Source organism: Argentina silus (assembly GCF_951799395.1).
Source record: "Argentina silus genome assembly, chromosome: 4".
Classification (NCBI taxonomy): domain Eukaryota; kingdom Metazoa; phylum Chordata; class Actinopteri; order Argentiniformes; family Argentinidae; genus Argentina; species Argentina silus.
This window is the reverse complement of record NC_139658.1, coordinates 14924531-14943657: the sequence shown is the minus strand read 5'-3', so window position 1 is coordinate 14943657 and position 19127 is coordinate 14924531. Positions and strand designations below refer to the sequence as shown.

The following is a 19127-nucleotide window of genomic DNA, read 5'->3' as shown; positions in this document are numbered from 1 at the left end:
TTTCGTTAAAAGGATGAACTAAAATAAATACAAATTCAGAATTGCCAATTAAAAAAAATTCTTCTTCTTTGTGGTTTTTCCTGTGTGGAGTGGAAGGATTGCACATGGCAGCGCTTCATTAAGGGGAGTGTTTAATGCACTGCTCAGAATGGCAGGCTGTGGCCAGTTGTGATTCATGGCTGCCTTTTAACATGCATCTGAGCAAGACCGAGTGCATACTGCTTTACGAGGCCCTAGAGCAAGAGATCTGATTACTCCTGGGCTGCGTATGTGTTTGTGTTTGAGCGAGAGAGATTCGGGATGGGATGGGGAGGAGAGACTACAGAGTGTGTGTGTGTGTGTGTGTGTGTGTGTGTGTGTTTGTGTGTGAGAGAGAGAGAGAGGGTGGGGGAGGGTGTAAAGAGAGAGAGGAGAGCAAGGTGGTGCCTGCGTGTGTGTAAGAGAGCGTCTGAGAGAGAGAGAGAGAGAGAGAGAGAGAGACGGGGGGGGGGGGAGAATGGTGTGTATGTGGTGTGGAATGCCTGAGTATGTATGTATGCTTTGCAGAATACAAATACATCTCTCTATGTATAGACTGTATGAGGATACTCCTGTTCCCTCTAATGTGAACAGTGTCTGTAAATATCTCGATTGTAGCATATAAATGTTTTATTGTACCTCTTACAGTATGTATATTTAGGGTAATACTGTAAATGTATGTTCCTGGTCTTAGTTTGTACTGTATTGAGTACCTTCATATGAGTGTTCTTTATACAGTATGTAAACATTAATCTACAATTACATTTTATGAATGTTTATGTCTTAGCAGAACCTTATTGGAATGTTGTATGTTCTCATATACATAAGGCATGCTCCTTTATGGATATACTGTCTCATCTCTATGTTATGCAGTTATATAAGATATATATATATTATATAAGTACTGTACCATTTTTCTGCGTGTGTACACTTTTAGTAGTAGCAGTGGCTTTGTGACGCTAATGCTTTGCGACTGTGTCTCTTTGCATGCCACGCGCCTGCATAATTGAGTTTGTCACAGGGATGCTGTTGTGTATACATAGTCTTTAGATCATAATTCTACTTACTGTACAGATATTTACATGATAAGGCACATATAATACTTACACTTATACACATATACGCGTATAGACACTAATTTTCCATCACTGCCTTTATTGGGTTCATAAGTGAATCGGCCAATCAACCATACATTCCATATCTAATTCCAATCTTCAGATGACCACAGGTCAACCCACCTTTCCTGTATATTACATTTTACTATTTCCTTTTGCAATACATCCTTCTATTTTACTGTGATATTTTATAACGGTCCTGAACCTCTCTATTTGTATAATTTAATACGCAATTTCCCTAAAAATAAATATTTTACATAAGAGTATATTCATATTTTCCAATGAATGGGCCTGGTCTCTCTGATCCCCCAACAATATAGATTTCAGGTCTATCTGCACACTGATATTATGCCTTAGCAACCATTCCTGGACCTGAATCCAAAAGTGAGCCACGGATGGACAGTACCAAAATAGATGATCTAATGATTCTGTTCCCTCATGGCAGAATCTGCACAAGTCTAACTGTTCAGTGCACCACATACAGAATTTCATCTAAAAGTTTAAATTCAAAAGAACGGATTGCTGTGTCAATTGTTGTTTTGTATATTAAATCATAAACCTGATTCCATGGGACATCAGTTCCCAACTATCTTGATATAGATAGATTACATGGCACCTTTTGACCTTAAGTGAAACTGATACACTTAACAGTTTATATTAACCATTTTAAGCCGTTTGTGTTTTTTTCAGACAGACTAATTAATTCCCTTCTCTTTTAAGTATTTGCCTCTTCCATTTTTGTGGCAAAGCCAAAAAAACAGTCGATAATTGTGTGACATGATTTTACCGTCTTTGTTCACGTCATTAATAAGAAGAATACTTCTTATACAAGACAATTGGCAGTATATCGGAATTTAGCCATATGATTTGCTGTTACTTAGTGTGTCTTTATGTGTGTTTACACTACACATGAACGCATTTCCACGTGTGACTTGTGGGAACACACATACAGTGCCTTCAGTAAGAATCCACCCCCCTGGACTTTTTCTACATTTTGTTGTGTTACAACCTGACTTTACAATTAATTAATTTATTTATTTTTGTCAGTGATCTACACAAAATACCTCATAATGTCAAAGTTTTTTTTTTTTAGAAATGATTACTAATTAATTAAAAATGAAAAGCTGAGCTGTCTTGAGTCAATAAGTATTCACCCCCTTTGCTATGACACTCCAAAAATTTGATTTCGGGATGAATATATTTGTTTTTATAGGGTCTCTGATTTGCATCGGAATCATTTACACACTGTGTGGATCAGGTTGTTATTAAAAACTGAGCAAATGGAGAGGAACAAAACTGCTCTTGAGGCCTGGGGAGGCTCAAAAATAAGAATAATCATTAGTATTCATTTCAGCTCGTTTGTTTAACTGCAGTTCACTTGCAGTGTGAACTTATCATCCAATTAACCTGATTTGTGAATTTATTACTGTCATATAGGAGCAATCTCAGCACTTTGCATTTAAGCATAAAGCTGGGTGTGCGTCACAGCTACAAATTAATCCCTTATTCCAGAATGAGGTGTTTTGTGAGATATTATCCTGTGCTGGGCATTAAATTAATCCTCCTATCTGCTGAAATACCTTCATTATAAACCTTGGGATGAGCTAATACCCTACCAAATAAATCCTGAGCTAACCCACTGCTTCCTGCATCGGTCTGTTTACCTCCTTGATGATGTAAAGGAAGAGCATGCCAAGGGAAACAACTGTGACAGTGACAGTATTTTTTCTTTGAAAATCATAATAACCCGAGAAATGGTTTTGCTTTCTCTCATTCTGAGAAATGCTGTGTGAGTGTCTAACATTTTATTTGACACAGCTTCTTATTAAGTGGGATGAAACCTTCAATCACCTCATGGACATTCCTAGCACTTTATACAGTAGCTGTGAATAATGAGCATAATGAAACTGTAAGATAAGGCAGTAAGACAGGCCTTGATATGTGGTGACTATAGCTAAGGGGCCTCTATTGCTCTTATCATAATGTTTATGTCAGTACGCAATGTTGTTTCTAACCGAGTATCTGTGATCCAGGGCTGTTTCTCAGTGAGTCTATGACATTGTCAACTGAGTCTACATTAATGATTCATACCATTTTTGCACTAAGATTGTTTTTTACGACGTTAAAATAGAGCCCTGAGTCGACATTAATGATTCAGTAGTATTTCTCAGTGAGTATGTTAATAATAGTCTTATTTTATATATGTTTCTCAGTGAGTCTGTAATAAATACTAATAACAATACCTTTATTTTTATAGCGCTTTTCTAAACAAGGTTACAAAGTGCTACTAAACAAGAGAAGAGATCATGAAAATAAATCAGCATGAAGCAACATTCAAATAATGAATATTGAGAATCAGGCAAGTCATTGAAATAAAATAAAACTAAATGCATGTTTAAAGAGATTTTAAGAGAGATTTAAAAGAAAACACAGAGGATGCCAGCTTTATGTCTCGAGGCAGGCCATTCCAAAAGCCTGGTCACCTTTAGTTTTCCGTCTAGACTTTGGAACAGTCAGTAGAGCCTTGCCTGAAGATCGAAGGCTGCACTTCTATTCATATGGTGTTAGAAGGTCTGCAATGTGTACTTGGGCTAAACCATGTCTTGCTTTATCAACAGAATCTAACAAACAATTTTAAAATCTACTGGAAGCCAGTGTAACAAGGCTAAAACTGGTGTGATGTGATCACTTACTTCTGGTTGAAATCCCTGCAGCTGCGTTCTGCAATAGCTGCAGATGAGAGAGGGCCTTTCAACTGAGGCAAGAATATAGCGAAGAGTTGCAGTCATCTAGTTGAGAAGAACTTTCTCCAGATCAGCAAATGACAAAATCATGCTCCAATCTTCAATAATGGCTAAGCTGTTAGAATCATTGGATTTCATTGGCAAATCGAGCTGGGTGTCATCGGCATAGCAATGAAAATAAATTATATGTTTATGAATAATATGACCGAATAATATGAGTAATATGAAGTGGGAGCAAATATAGTGAGAACAAAATGGGGCCTAAAATGGAACCCTGAGGCACTACACACTTGGCTTTTGTCAGGGAGTAAACAGAGCTACCCAAACCAACAGAGAACTGCTTATTTGAGACATAAGATGTAAACACATGTAGGGCAGGGTCTATAATTCTCACACAATTTCTAAGCCTGTCAATTCAGATGATATGATCAATTGTGTCAAAAGCAGAACTAAGGAGAAGGAGAACGACAGTAGAATGGAGCACTGACCAGTATGAACCGCTAAAAGAAGGTCATTGGTGACTTTGAGCAAAGCAGTCTGTGCTGTGAAATGAGCGGAAACCAGATTTGAATTTCTCAAATGGATGATTTCTGCTTATTAAGTCTGTTAATTGTTTATAAAGAACTTTCTCTAACACTTTGGATAGAAATGGGAGTTTGGAAAATGTGTCTGTAAAGATTAAGTATGGAGGGGCCCAGACTGTATGTAAGATCTATGACGTTTTATCACATACAAGTGAGTATGTTAATATATGATACAGGTATATATGAGTGTTTCTGTGCCTGTGATTCTGGTGTGGCCCAGGGGCGTGGGAGTGGGAGCACCTCCAGGAGGCTGTGGGTGAGAAGCTGAAGAACTCTCTGGCCGTGGCTCAGCTGATGGAGCGTGTGCGCTCTTTCCTCGGCAGAGAGAAGGTGAGGAGGAGCCGTCTCAAACTAAATTCACTGAGCAGTCTGGTGAACCTGTGTGCTTTTGTTTCCACCCAGCACTAACCCACCTGATTCAACCCTGATGAGTTGATAGGTTCTATCAGACGTGTTGGTGCTGGGATGGAATATGAGCTGACCTTGAATGACAACCACATAATTACATAGGAATTTAATATGAGATCTGTGGTGATGACAACAATGCATATTTAGAAAACACACAAACACATACAAGTGTTGCAGACACAGACGCAGATGCACAGTTATTTCTTCATGATTTCTTAGCTTTGTGATAGTCTCTTGTTAGGTATAGGATGTTCTATAATTAAATGCAGTACAATGAAGCAAATTGCTTTGATATGGAGACTGCTTTGGATGCTAGCCTAGATGATTGTCAGTCTGCATTAGCCAGCTCCATTGTGGCTGTCTTGGCAGGAGCAGTGAGAGTGAAGTTGGCTAGTACTGAGGCAGGCTAGCAGACAGGCTATTTGTATACCACGGGGGAGGTGAGATGCAAGTGCAAAATGGCAATCATGCTGTAAATACCAGATAGTGGCAGGATTCTCTGACTTAACCCTGTGTTTGTGTGTGTTTGCATGCCTATGTGTGTGTTATGTGTGTCTGTCCATGTTCCTGTGTGTATGCCCGTGTGTGTGTGTGTGTGTGTGTGTGTGTGTGTGCGCGTGTGTGAAGGGCCCCAGGGACACGCCCAACGCACGGGCAGCCCAGCTCGGCCCCCAGTCTCTGGTCAACCTCTTCAACTCCCCTCTTTACTCTGACGTCATTTTTATGGTGCAAGGCAAGTTCACACAACATATTACATACAGCACGAGAAGGTCACTTTTTATTACGCCTGATTAAATGATGCTCTCATCTTGAGACCTCAAGCAATCTGTTTCAATATTTCACAAGCGAGAAGCTACTGTCAACATACTCTATACAAATATGCTGTATATAGGGCCAAGATGTTTCCTGACCATGTGACCTCACCAGGAACAACTCTGGGCCTTGGTTATAGGCTTTAAAGATCATGAAACAATCACCGATGAGGTGGTATGACAGGGATTTTGGGCAGTTTTCCCCACACTTTTTGGGCACTTTTTTCTCCACACTTGCCATCACTCTGGAACATATTCATATTTTTCTCATCTGTCCACAAAACGTTTTTCCAGAACTCAAACTGTAACCTAGCCACCCGGTTGCAAGTAGTTTATACCTTGCAGTGAAGCCTCTGTAGTTCTGCTAGTGAAGTCTTCTGCGGATGGTAGTCTCTGACACATTCACACCTACCTCCTAGAGAGTGTCCCTGTGGGACAGTTTTTTTATTTTTTATTATGGTGAGCATTCTTCGATCATCCACTGTAGAAGTATTCCTTGGCTTACAGTACAAGGCTGTTTACGATTGCTGAGCTCACAAGTGTTGTCTTTTGGATGATGTTTCAAACTGTTGTTGTTGGCAAGCCTAAAGTTTTGCATATGTTTATGATAGTTTCTTTCTGATTTCTCAGTCCAATAATGGCTTCATTGACTTGCAGTGACAACTCTTTGGTCTTCATGTTGACAGACACCAATAGCAGACTCCAAACGAAATGTAAAGGCTAGAATCAATATTATACTAACCAGAAACACCTGTGATGCTAATTTTATACTATTGGTTCCATGAAGTAGGGGGACTATGTATAAAAAAATGTCTAAATGGTGAAACCAATCTGAAAAAGTAAAACATTGAATTCAATCTTATAATCTCTACTTTAACCTTGTAGTAAATGTTTAATTTCGTATCCAAACTGTTGGAGTATAGAGCTAAAAAAAGACAAAGTGCTTCCTCTTTCAAATACTTAATTGAAATGACCCAGGGTGACAGAGTTACGTTTTATGCTATAGTTAAGAGTTAACTAAAACTCTGTGGGACAGATGAACCATAAGATCTGTTAATAATATAACACAACAATATGATCTTCTTAGTCAATCTGCCCCTCTGTCTCAGAAGATCTTCAGAAGATAAAGGTGCAACTAGCAAAATTAGCAATATATAACAAATTAGCTCATTAGTAAAATGCAGTGACAGGTTTGCTTGAACTGATTCACTCACGTTAGATCAGTCATTACTAGAAGGAAGGGAAGAAGGAAGAGTGCATTTAAAAAAATATTTCGACCAGGGCTTGGCTGATGCACTGTCCGCTCACCTCTCCTCTGTGTGTGTGTGTGTCTGTCAGGGAGTGTGTTACCGGCTCACAGGGCTGTGCTGGTGGCGCGCTGTGATGTCATGGCGGCCATGTTCAGTGGGAAGTACGCCGAGGCGCGGAGTCGAGTGGTGCCGATCCACGGGGTCTCCTCTGACACCTTCCTGTCCTTCCTGGAGTACCTCTACACTGACACCTGTTGTCCAGGTGGGTGTACTGCAGTGCTACAGTTACCCCTGTACACTATGCCTCATTCCAAATGGAGCCCCTTTCCCTTTAAGACACGTCCTGTAGATCTGAGAGGATCGGGTAGGCAGAAGCAATGTGATATTAGCTCCACTTTCTCCTCTTATTGGTCAGTTGTGGGTATACTTTTCACCATATTGCTTACACCTGTCCAATCCTCTTTGATCTACACGAGTGTCCTAGGGGTGGGTGTGTGGGTGGTGGAGTGGGTTTGGAGTTTGCCCAATTTCTCCCCCACTATGAAATAATTACTGGATAGGTTTAAGCAAAACTGCTGGGTGGACGACACCAAGCCGACCATGTAGAGTTATTACCATTATTGCTGATGTCCGCAGTGTTAGGGAGTAGTTCCACTACATGTAATCCAACTATCATTTTGCAGTCACGTAGTGGTAGTCAAACTAAATTCAAATAATCCCAGTAGTTAATTACTTTTTTGCCATGTAGCAGTGTAATAAGCTACAATACTCACTACATTTTCCCAAAAGAAAACCAAAAAAACTATTATTCTTGCCCTTAAAGTTCAAATTTCCCTACTGTACAGTTTTTTCTCTCCCAGTGATGTAAGACCATTTCAGTCACACACTTTCTGTCACACGGATGGGTCCTTTTTCAGTGACTGACTGTAGTGTGTTGGATGAAGTAGTTTAGATATAGTGAACTTCTTTTTCAAAGCAGCTTTAGTTTGACAAACTCTCAAGGGTAGCTTTAGTGTAGTGCAACTTCTTTCATTGTAAAGTAATTGATAATCTAGTTAAATATATTTTCAGAGTAGCAACCACAACACTGTCCATTTGTTCCTTCAGATCTTTAAACAGGGTATTAACAAGGGCCCACTAGAAGCTCCAGAAGGATTCACTCTGGAGTACACTTGTTTGACTTCTAGATTTCTTTTTAAGACTAAAACTACATACTAAAAAGGCTTGAGGTCAGAGGCAGGACGAGGAAGATCAATTCCATTTCAATCCAGTCAATTCTGAAATAACTGGCCTTTTATTCCTGTAAGCATCTTCAATTCATCAACTGCATTTCAATCCAATTCCTCAGTTGAATTGGAATTGACAGCAATTGATTCTTAAGGAGAGTAGATCAATCAGAAATAAATCGGTCACAGAGAGTACAGTAAGTAGAGCAGCTACTCTCACATGCACTATGGGCCAGTTTCACACAGGTTAAGCCTAATCCAAGATTTAAAGGCATCTTCAATGGAGCTTCACTATTGAAAATGTTTTTTAGTCCGGGACTACGCTTAAGCTGTGTCTGGGAAACTGACCATGAATGCCTTCTAAAACAATACAGCAGATGAGACACGTTAGCCATCTGGTTGACAAAAGCGTCTCTGGAGACGCTCATGGAGCAGAATTCAGATGAAATTCAATTGAATTAGATTTACTGACCGAAAAAATCTGTGGAGCTTAATCTGCATTTGTGATGCCAAATTTCAGTCCTCTAGGGCTGCGCTGTCAAGTGGTTTCGACCTTGTCTCTCCAACCTGCAATCAGTGAGAAACTGACTGAAATGACTTGTTATGCATCAACATTATCTCAGAGCAACAACAATGTTGCACAAACTCAACACAAAAAGTAAAGTTAATGAAATTAGATGAAAGGGAATCCTTTGAAAGGCAATTATTGAAATAAGTGTTGAGGCATTTCTATGATTGCCAATTAGTGATTTCGATTTCAGTCCGTCTCGAAGGAGTTGCATTCCAATGCCTCTTTAAACATTGCTGCAGATGATCCAATAGTTGCATTGACACTGTCATTGCAATAGGGCTGTGCAGCGCAGCAGACTCCTACATAATATTGATGTTATGTCGTAACCCCTGGTTACATCTGGATTTGACCATAGACAGTAGACAGTCAACATAGACAGTCCATTTTCCATACAAATGTGCTGCTATACGGTTAAACCTGGTATGGTTAACCCCAACCCCAACCCCAACCCTAAACCTAACCCCCCCCCCCCCACACACACACACACTCAAAGATGCATATCCATGAGTTATTAGGAGGCCATTAGTCTTGCCAGAGGATTGTATAGCACAGACAAACGTTTTTACATTTTCTACCACGTGGAATAGAAAACCCTGTCCTCTATACAGTGTATTTCCATCTACCTATTTGTTCATTCAGTATGCTCAACTAAACTAAACAAGCCCCAGGTTTTCAGTGCTCAGTCATGGTTGTGACATGACGTCTGATGAAGGGTGGATTTAAAGAGGGGCTGCACGGGCAGATTTTGCCTTGATTTTCAAAAGATGATATGTCCCAGTCAAAGCCCAACCTTGCCAGGGTGAATCGGGATGTCACAATTCACTGCCACTCAAGCTCTGTTCTCTGGGAAAAAAAGAAAAAAACGAAACCATGAAAATACTGGGTCCAAAGTTATAGCTTTTACACTTTTTAGTCAATTTTGGGACTAGAATTTATGGCTATGACTGCTACCGAGGCCACATAGGCCGTTTTCAGCAGTAAAAGTTGTTTTTTCGCTTCAGCTCCTCTTTAACTGTCAGATTGCCTAGAGGGGGTGGTTTTTTTTACTGAGAGAGATTTGACAGCTCCCTTGGGATGACGGGATCAGAGAAGATCGAGAGCTATTTGAGGGGACACTTGTATGATACGATGGATGACTTGTCCGATGGTTGTGTGTGTTACAGAGCATGTATTTGTTTTGTTATTTTACACTGGTTAGACAGCTGTCTGTGTCTAATGTGTTATGATTGATAGCAGCTGGCTACATTTGACAGCAGTGTGTGTGTGTGTGTGTGTGTGTGTGTGTGTGTGTGTGTGTGTGTGTTTTAATAATAGGGGGATATGTTCAAAAGCAGTGTGTGATATGTTTGATGCCAGCATTTGTGTGCTATTTTTGACGTTTCTGGGTTATGGGACAGTGAAGGTATTTTTGGCAGAGCACTTCCTGAGAGTGTGACTATAGAGTGTGTGTTTGTGTGTTTGTGTGTGTGTGTGAGTGTGTGTGTGTGCGTGCGTGCGTGCGTGTGTATGATATGGTGGTAGAAAAGAAACTGTATATTTGACAGCCCTGTATGTGTGTGTGTCCAGCCAGTGTGTTGCAGGCCATGGCCGTGCTGGTCTGTGCAGAGATGTACCAGGTGAAGCGTCTGCAACACCTGTGCGAGGTGTGTGTGTGTGCCTACCTACAAAGCATGCCAAGCCGAGAACTGGCATCCACAGGCATCAGTGTGGTACGCCTACTCCGCAGGGCAAAGGTGAGTTTTTGTGTGTGTGTGTGTGTGTGTGTGTGTGTGTGTTTCAGACCTGGGTTCAAATACTGTAGTCGTATACAGAGTCACACCTCCACTACGTATTCAGTTTGTACTGAGTTGTAGTTGCATATGCAAACACTATGGGTTTCATCCGCCTCTGTCTGTATGCATCCTCATTGTGTTTCAGCCACGGGTGCATCATTGAGGCTGTCATTGAACTGCAACAAGTGGCAGACACATCCACTGACCCATGTCCCTATTTTCAACCTGCTGCCATATAACTTGACTTTTGGTCTGTTCGTATCACTTGTTTTAAGGACTGTAAAGCTAGCGGCCTAAGCCATTGGCATTAAAGCAAGCAGTGGATCAGAACACAGGAGCGCACATGCATGTGGTAGAAGGTGACATCACTGTTGTGTTCTGAAAAAGGGGAAGAATATGCGATTTTGAATAGTAACACGGTGAACTGTTGCCTGTTTATAGCAAAGTGTGTGTGTGTGTGTGTGCGTGATTGTAGAGTATACTCTTCCTTACTCTCTCATTCTCTCTCCCTCTCTCCCTTAGTGCCACAATGCCGAGCAGCTGTACGTATGGCTTCTCCACTTCATCGCCAATAACTACCTAATCTTCAGCCACAAGCCTGACTTCCTGGAACTCTCAGGTGAGAGAGTTATGAGCTGCCATGAGGCTCATATAGCACCGTATGACAACTGAAACTGTCAGATGTAACTGCAAATGCTATGTTATAAGAACTGCCTTGAACAGCAACCCTTCATGACAACAACAATGACTTGAGCATTATGGCATTATACAGTACTAACCAACAACCCCCATAAATGTGAAGTCAGTTGTTCATAATTCATAGTATAATCATCTGGAAAGCTCACATCTTCTAAGGATATCTACAGTATATGTATTTGGGTGCTGCAGCCTAGGAGTCATCCGCCTTGCAAATCACAGATTTCTTTTGATTCATTTCATATCCCTGGTTACAAAGACGCTTTTCGGCTGACAAAGGCTTGCTGATTCGAAGTGCGTCCTTGTAACCGCTGTTATGAAATAAATAAATATGAATACTTGATTTGCGAGTGCGATTATGACAGTGTTATGCAGGGCTTATGTTTGAGGCTTCATGAGCACCCAACAAACATGCATTTCAGATTTAATAGCATATATTACAGATTAGTGAGGACATATGACTTTGTAAAGGGGATGTACGACAGGTTTAATAAGCAATGCAGGTTAACAAGTGTGTGGTTAATTACAACATTGGGCTGGCTTAGTAGCATGTAGAACATGTTTATTTCCCATGACATATTTTCTCATACACAAGTGCATATTTAAGGTCAAATGGACGGGTCTTGAAGGGCACAAGTGAAATCAAACATGATACTAGACTAAGACTAAGACAAGATAGATACACATGACACATTGGTCTGCCAGCTCTGTAGTGTCAACTAAAGTGTATCAGTTGAGCACAGTGGTGGCTTGATGACTTTCGTTTTGGCAATGATGGAAGGAGATATGGGCTCTGTTTGTGTGTGGTGACCAGTGGTGTAGTGGAGGGAAAAACGCCTATGCGCCATGTTTTTGGATGAATAGCATTTACCCCCCTTTTGCGAAAAATGTGTGGATTTTAACATTAGCATTTATGTTCATCATTTTACCTGGTATCCAGCATTTACCCATCTTTATGTCTACCACTACATCCCTGATGGTGACCTGTGCGTGTGTGTGTGTGTGTGTTTGAGAAAGGTTTGGGATGGGTTATGGGGGGAAAAGGGAGGTGGTAGAGTATGGTGTGGGCAAGAGGGATTTAGGCAAGCATTTGTGTGTGTGTCCGTGCGTGCGGGCGTGCGTGCGTGCGTGCGTGCGTGCGTGCGGGCAGGCGGGCGGGCGGGCGGGCGTGTGTGCGTGCGTTGGATGACAGGTTGGGTTAGGGTGATATTTGTCACGGTAACCTCTTGTCTTTCTTCTTGTCTTGGTGTAGAGGAGGAGCGGGAGCAGGTGGAGAGGCTACGGTGGCCCTCCAGGGGCTACCTGCAGGAGCTGAGCGAGTACCAGCAGCGCAGACGCAAGCTGCGCAAGTCCCGCTGCCTTGTCATGTGACCCAGCCCTGCCTCAACACCCTGGAAACACGTGGGGGTAGAGAGAGAGGAGTGAGGGGGGGGGGGGGGGGGGGGGGGGGGGGCGCAGGACAGGGGGCAACAAGAGACAGAGGAAAAAGAGGGTGGGGAGGGGGTTGGTGAGAGAGAGAGAGAGAGAGAGAGAGAGAGAGAGAGAGAGAGTGTTGTTACAGTGAATACAGAGTACTATGCTAGCTATCGGATTCAAGTGGAGACTAATTGAAGGGGATCGTGGTGCTACACATCATGGAGATGACCTGGAGGGCCAATATAGATGAGAGAGGTTGACCCACTGAGGCCCTGGACAAAAGGACAGCATCAACAGGCGCTGACATACAGACCGTGACTGTGACGCACTCCGTTTCCGTGGGGAGAAAGTGACTGTGTCCTTGGCCAAATGACTGTTCAATCATGGAGAATAGAAAATGACTGTTTTTCCCTGGGAGACCAGGGGAGACACTCCAATGAAGGACTGAGTTTCTATATGGTGAAAACAAAATGGCAGATTTCTATGGTGAATAACTGTAATAAAATAAAATGGATTCACTTGAGAACGGTTCGTATTCGTGGTTGTATTCGTCGTCTGTCTACCGAAGCGGACATTTGTGGGGGGTGGGAAACGATGCAGAAGCAAACGGTCGTACCAGGGCATGTTCTGGCGAAACGGGCTGAACCCTGACCTCCCTGATGCGCATCAATAGAAGATGTCTGTGTATCGTATCCAGAATGGACACAGAATAGCCCCTACCCCAAATCAACTCCTAGCCCCCTACACATTTCTTGCCTCCAACCCCCCCCCCCCACTCCTTCCCCCGGATGGATGTAAGCAAAATGGCGGAAACACAATCTATCGCACCATATTGCTTACAACCTAAAAGGGCAATGCAATTCTTTCAGGCCACCAATAACTGTTCAAGTGGCTAGGAGTTTTTTTTTTTTTTTTTTTACAACAAAAATACCACTATGTAACTGTGAGTACATACTACATACTACTATACAGTTGTCTTATTTGGGTTCTTCTGCAATGCTAAATCCCTTAAAAGAGTAGCCAGTATTTAGCAGTATCGGGGTACCAGGAGACTCAATAAACAGTCTCCTGCCACACCAGAGTCTTTCACGGTGGACATTTCTTTGATCCATTCATTGAAACCCCAGCCAAACAAACGCCTCTGGTTGAAAACACCTCAAAATGTTTATTTTTTTGCCACAAGTTTATAATTTGACAGTGCTGCAACTATTTTTGTAATGTGTACTGTAAATCAAGGCTTATTGTTATTTTTTATGTTTGGATTTAGTAGAGATAACTGGGGTATGCTTTATTCTACAGTCCCCTACTTACCATTAATGTATTTAGAAATGCCATGGTGACAGGGTAATGATTATTCTACAAATACTTGTGTTTTGGAGATTCACTAAACTGAACATCGTATTGCATCTGACATAGGCTAGGTAGTTATCAATTGTGGTGAGGTCTTTCAAGCAGAGTACCCACTGTGACAACTTTTTACTTTCTTAAAAGAACAAATGAAATACCTGCTGAAATAGGACTGTAAAATAAAGCATCACCGCTGACTGCGTTGTGCACCCAGCATGTGGGGAACAGGCAGTGGGTTTGTGTCGTAGCCTCGAGGCCACGGGGGAGTCGTTCTTGTACAGTGATATTGTGACCTCTGACTCACTCTGAATAAAGATGTTTTAGAAGGACTCCCTCATGCACTGCTTACTCAAGCTTCTTTGTGAGACCTCCCCAGTGTGTGTGTGTGTGTGTGTGTGTGTGTGTGTGTGTGTGTGTGTGTGAGTGTGTATTCACATACTGTATTTACAAGTGTATGTGTGTGTGTGTGTGTGTGTGTATGTATACACATACTGTATTTACATGATGTGTGTGTGGTGTGTGTCTGTGTGCGTGTGAGTGTGTGTATGTATACACATGTTGTATTTACATGATGCGTGTGTGTGTGTGTGTATGTATGGATTCACATACTGCATTTACATGTTGTGTGTGTGTGTGTGTGTGTGTGTGTGTGTGTGTGTGTGTCTGTCTGTCTGTCTGTTTGTCTGTTTGTCTGTCTGTGTGTTGCTCCAAGCCAGTGTGTTTTATTCCTAAGTGGACTAGTGTTTCTTCTAGATGACATGTTTCATGTCAGTCTTTGTGACATATCCACCCTCCAGGAGTACCATCTCCTGCACCTCATAATGACCAGCCTTCCTGAAAGGCCACACACATGTGCTCACAGTGCCTTCAGTAAGTATTCCCCCCTGGACTCTTTCCACATGTTGTTGTGTCACAACTTTAAAATAGATGTAATTTATGTTTGTTTGTCACTGATCTACACAAAATATCCTAGAATGTCGAAGTGGAAATTATTTTTTAGAATCTTTTACGAATGAATTAAAATTGAAAAGCTGAAATGTCTTGAGTCAATAAATATTCACACCCTTTTCAATGACTCCTAAAATTAGCTAAAATGCAAAAATGTCTTCAACAAGTCACTCAATAAGTTGAATTGAGTGTAAAAGATGTGATGTTCATGTGATTTCGGAATGAATATATTGTGTTTTTATAGGGTCTCTTATTTGCATAGGAATCAATTACACACTGTGTGGATTAGGATGTCACTACCAACTCAGCAAATTTGATCCAGACAAATTCCCCAATCCCTGCCAATGACAAACATACCCATAACTTGATGCAGCTACCACAATTCTTCACAAGAGGGATGGTGCAAAAACTGCATTGCATGTGCTGGATTTGCACTAAACTTAATGCTTTGTAGTAAAATCAAATAAAACACATATCCAGCCACTTTCTTTGCTGTATCACTTGAATACATTTTTGCAAACACAATTATGGATGTGAACTAGATTATTTTCCATTCAGGGATTCTTTTTGGCCACTTGGTTATAGACCAATTTTGTAGAGTGACTGAGATGATGTTGTCCCATTGACTGTGCTTTTTCCTCTCCACCATTTAACTTTGTAGATTTTTGTCCTTGAGCAGTTTTTTCCTCTCCATTTGCTCAGTTTATAATGACAACCTGATCCACACCGTGTAATTGATTCCTATGCAAATTAGAGACCCTATAAAAAGAAAGATATTAATTCCAAAATGGCATGAACTATTATCCTTGCATGAAGATGGACTCAATTCAACTTACTGAGTGATATGTTGGTGACATTTTTGCATTTTAGCTAATTTTAAGAGTGTCATAGCAAAGGGTCTGAATCCTTATGTGCATGAGGTATTTCTGTATTTCAATTTTAATAAATTTACTGAAATTTCTAAAAACCTGTTTTCGCTTTGTCATTCTGGGGTATTGTGTGTAGATTGATGGCAAATTATTAATATTATATATTAATTATATATTATTGTATTATATTTCATGCATTTTAAATTGAGTCTATAACACAACAAAATGTGGAAAAAGTGAAGGGGTCTGAATACTTTCCAAAGGTACTGTACATACATTCATACATACATACTAGGGCTGTCAGTCAATGAAAAACATTAGTTGATTTTTTTTTCTTCTATTATATGTGGAAATATTACATTTTGTAGCCTTTTCTTTTTTAACCTTGCAACTAAGGCGGCCAGTGATTATCTTAATATTTCTATACAAGAAACCTAAACAATGATTGGGGCAGTAGGGCACTTTACAAGTTAACAATGACATGATGGCTTCCACATCAAAGGTACGAATTGCCATTCCCATTCCCAGATTAAGACAAAGAGATGCTAATTGCTTAAACCACCTTGATACAACGCTCTTGTTTACTTGTCACTTACTCTAGCTTTAAATTACTTTATTGTCATATCCTTAAATGTGTACTTCATTATACTTGTTTTCCAAAGATTCATAATCCCATACTGATTTAAAATATGTTTTTAATTTCAACAAAAGGTCCTCTCATGCAGTTGCACCTCTAATGGGATCAGCTAGAACCTCTGTTTTGGCAAGTAGATATCTTGGTTCCTTTGTGCCGTGAGTAAATAATAATCAAACAAAGTATGTTTAGAATATATTGTTAATATACTTTGAATATATTTCATGTAATTTACATATTACCCAGCATTCATGGCTGAAATGTAAGTTTTGGTTAAAAATAACACTTACAGTTTTCTTATTTATTGGATTCAATGCTCATTTGGAGATTATGTATTAATTGTTCTACCCCCCTGTTTTGTATACTTAGTTGCCTTCTATCCCTCAATTATGTGTATTTAGGTGCTTACCATAACTTAAATAATTAAGGCTAAGATAAGGATAAATAAAGGTTGAATATTAAATATTTTAAAAAGCATAAATTAGAAACAAAATTCTAATCTAATTGAAAAGTACTTTTAGTATACGTAGGATATGTCAATGACACATTATTCACACATTTCAATTATAATTAATACTATTTGATAGTAGCTTTAAATTACAATTAGATTACATTCTAAGTGTGTTGAAAGTGCATCTCAAATAAGTATACTTAAGTATGAAATAAGTTTAGTAATTTTAACGCACTTACGTATACTTATTACTTTTTAAATAGTACTTAGACACTACTTCAATATACTGTAATATATTTTTAGTACAACTTCAGTGGTTCCAAAATAACACACTTAAGTACACTTTCAATACATGCATACTTTGGTATACTTTAAAGGAGCAGGGCGTCAGTTGGTTGGAAAACCGCCACCTCTGGCCATTGCAGCAAAATTCAGTTTGAAGTTCCAAACAACAACATCCTCCCTAATAATAATATAACCCCCCGAAATGGACTTGCAGCGTCAGACATTAGCTGTTGGTTTTCTGCATGCACGCACGATTTGAAGAGGCAGCCACCAGAGACAGAAAGGCGGAAATCAGTGAGTCCACTCCCCTAGAACACCCCTGGCAGTAAGAACATATTTATATAGACACTCCATTTTAGAAAGTGCTTTTTCCGGACCAATTTACAACAGCGTTTGTAAATGAAATATTTCTTTCAAGGGATCTCATTCCCTGATAGCTACCGATTAAACATTGTTATTACAAGGCAAAAGATAAGTATACTTAATACTTGCATATTCATGTTATACATATTTGCCTATGTACATTGCCTTCAGTAAGTATTCACCCCCCTGGACTTTTTTTTGTCACTGATCCACACAAAATATCCTACAAAGACATTTTTACTAATTAATTAAAAATGAAAAGCTGAAATATCTTGAGGCAATAAGTATTCACCCCCTTGCACTCCTAAAATTAGTTCAAATGCAAAAATGCCTTTAAAAGTTAAATTGAGTCCATCTGAGTGCAAGGATAGTTCATGTGATTTCAGAATGAATATCTTTCATAGCAAAGGGGGTGAATACTTATTGACTCAAGACATTACAACCTTTGATTTTTAATTAATCTGTGAACATTTCTAAAACATAATTTTCACTTTGATATTGTAGGGTATTTTGTGTCGATCAGTGACAAAATCTATTAAATCTATTTTAAAGTCAGGTTGTAACACAACAAAATGTGGAAAAAGCCCAGGGTACGAACTGAAGGCACTGTGTGTAAAGTGTGTGTGTTCAGGCATGTGTGTGTTCATGCGTACCTGGAGGCAGTGTGTGTGTGATGTTGGCGTGTGTGTGTGTTCATGTACGTACCTGGGGGCAGTGTGTTTCACTGCAGCGCTCCGATGGTCTGCAGCATCCCCTCCAGTTTCCCACTCTCATCCAGCTCTGCCACGTCACTGCCCCCTCCCACACACTCCTCGCCAATGAACACCCGCGGGACCTACAAACACACACACACACCTTTTTTTAATATATTTTTTTACATTCAAACCTTATCTTATTTAATGTGTGGACCATCACAATGAAATGATGCAAGCTTTCTTCCCTCGAAATGAATAATTAATTCAGAATTATGTGATCACTGTTCCAGTATGAACTTTATAAAGGGTTAATTGGCAGATGATGAGCATTGAGCCAATCAGCGTCCCGGAATGTCTGATTCCCGACTGACCGAGCACATCTTCCCTCATGTGTGAAACATGTTTACGTTTGGTAGCTTGTCGAGGAACAGGGATATCTGACACAATCTCTGTCTTTTGTTGGGGTATTATATCTTGCAAAAATAGAAGATTTTAAAATAAGCATGCTTATGATCAACATTCCATGTGAAACACTTTGTTCTTTGTTCTCGGAAATCGTCAGTGAGTGACATCCATCTTTGAAACAGCAGCTGGCCAGTTGCAATCACAACAAAGCAACAACGCGTTCAGATATAAAACAGACTTACCGTCCGAGCCCCGGTGATCTCCAAGAAGTAGTCCTGTAAACTGCTCATATCGCTCCGTCCAGTAATGTCAATGCATTCTAAATGGCCCGTTTTGAATTTGTACTTGGACAATAACTCTTTGGCCGTCACGCAATATGGACACAAAGGTTTGAGAAATATCACAACTTTATCTCCTCTAAGTTTAGTCTCGACAAATTCCTGCGCCATTCCGATAAGTGTGTGTCTGTTTATAATAAACAACAATCCAGATAACGGTCCTGGCGCTATGAATGAATG

At 40.3% G+C, this 19127-nt stretch overlaps 2 protein-coding genes across 2 annotated transcripts in view; one reads left to right on the top strand and one right to left on the bottom strand.

The window, feature by feature from the left end:
- rhobtb3 (Rho related BTB domain containing 3) overlaps positions 1–12596 on the top strand; it is a gene marked incomplete at its 5' end in the record, with an annotated part of 25441 nt that extends 12845 nt beyond the window's left edge. The window contains 6 exons of the mRNA XM_083668486.1: positions 4682–4791; positions 5497–5606; positions 7024–7193; positions 10295–10461; positions 11023–11119; positions 12449–12596. Coding sequence (XP_083524612.1) covers positions 4682–4791; positions 5497–5606; positions 7024–7193; positions 10295–10461; positions 11023–11119; positions 12449–12567 — 773 coding nt within the window. The 3' untranslated portion in view covers positions 12568–12596. The remainder of the gene's footprint in view (positions 1–4681; positions 4792–5496; positions 5607–7023; positions 7194–10294; positions 10462–11022; positions 11120–12448) is intronic.
- On the bottom strand, positions 11676–19127 carry glrx (glutaredoxin (thioltransferase)). Its single transcript, XM_083668656.1, has 3 exons — positions 18852–19127; positions 18215–18344; positions 11676–12587 (listed from the first exon to the last, which is right to left on the bottom strand). The coding sequence occupies exons 1-2, from the start codon at positions 19056–19058 to the stop codon at positions 18231–18233; spliced, it is 321 nt and encodes a 106-aa protein (XP_083524782.1). The 5' UTR covers positions 19059–19127; the 3' UTR covers positions 11676–12587; positions 18215–18230.

Coding starts and splice junctions, on each gene's coding strand:
- glrx (XM_083668656.1), bottom strand. CDS start 19,058: ATGGCGCAGGAATTTGTCGAGACTAAACTTAGAGGAGATAAAGTTGTG. Junction 18,345..18,851: donor AGATCACCGGGGCTCGGACG/GTAAGTCTGTTT, acceptor GTGTGTTTGTAG/GTCCCGCGGGTGTTCATTGG.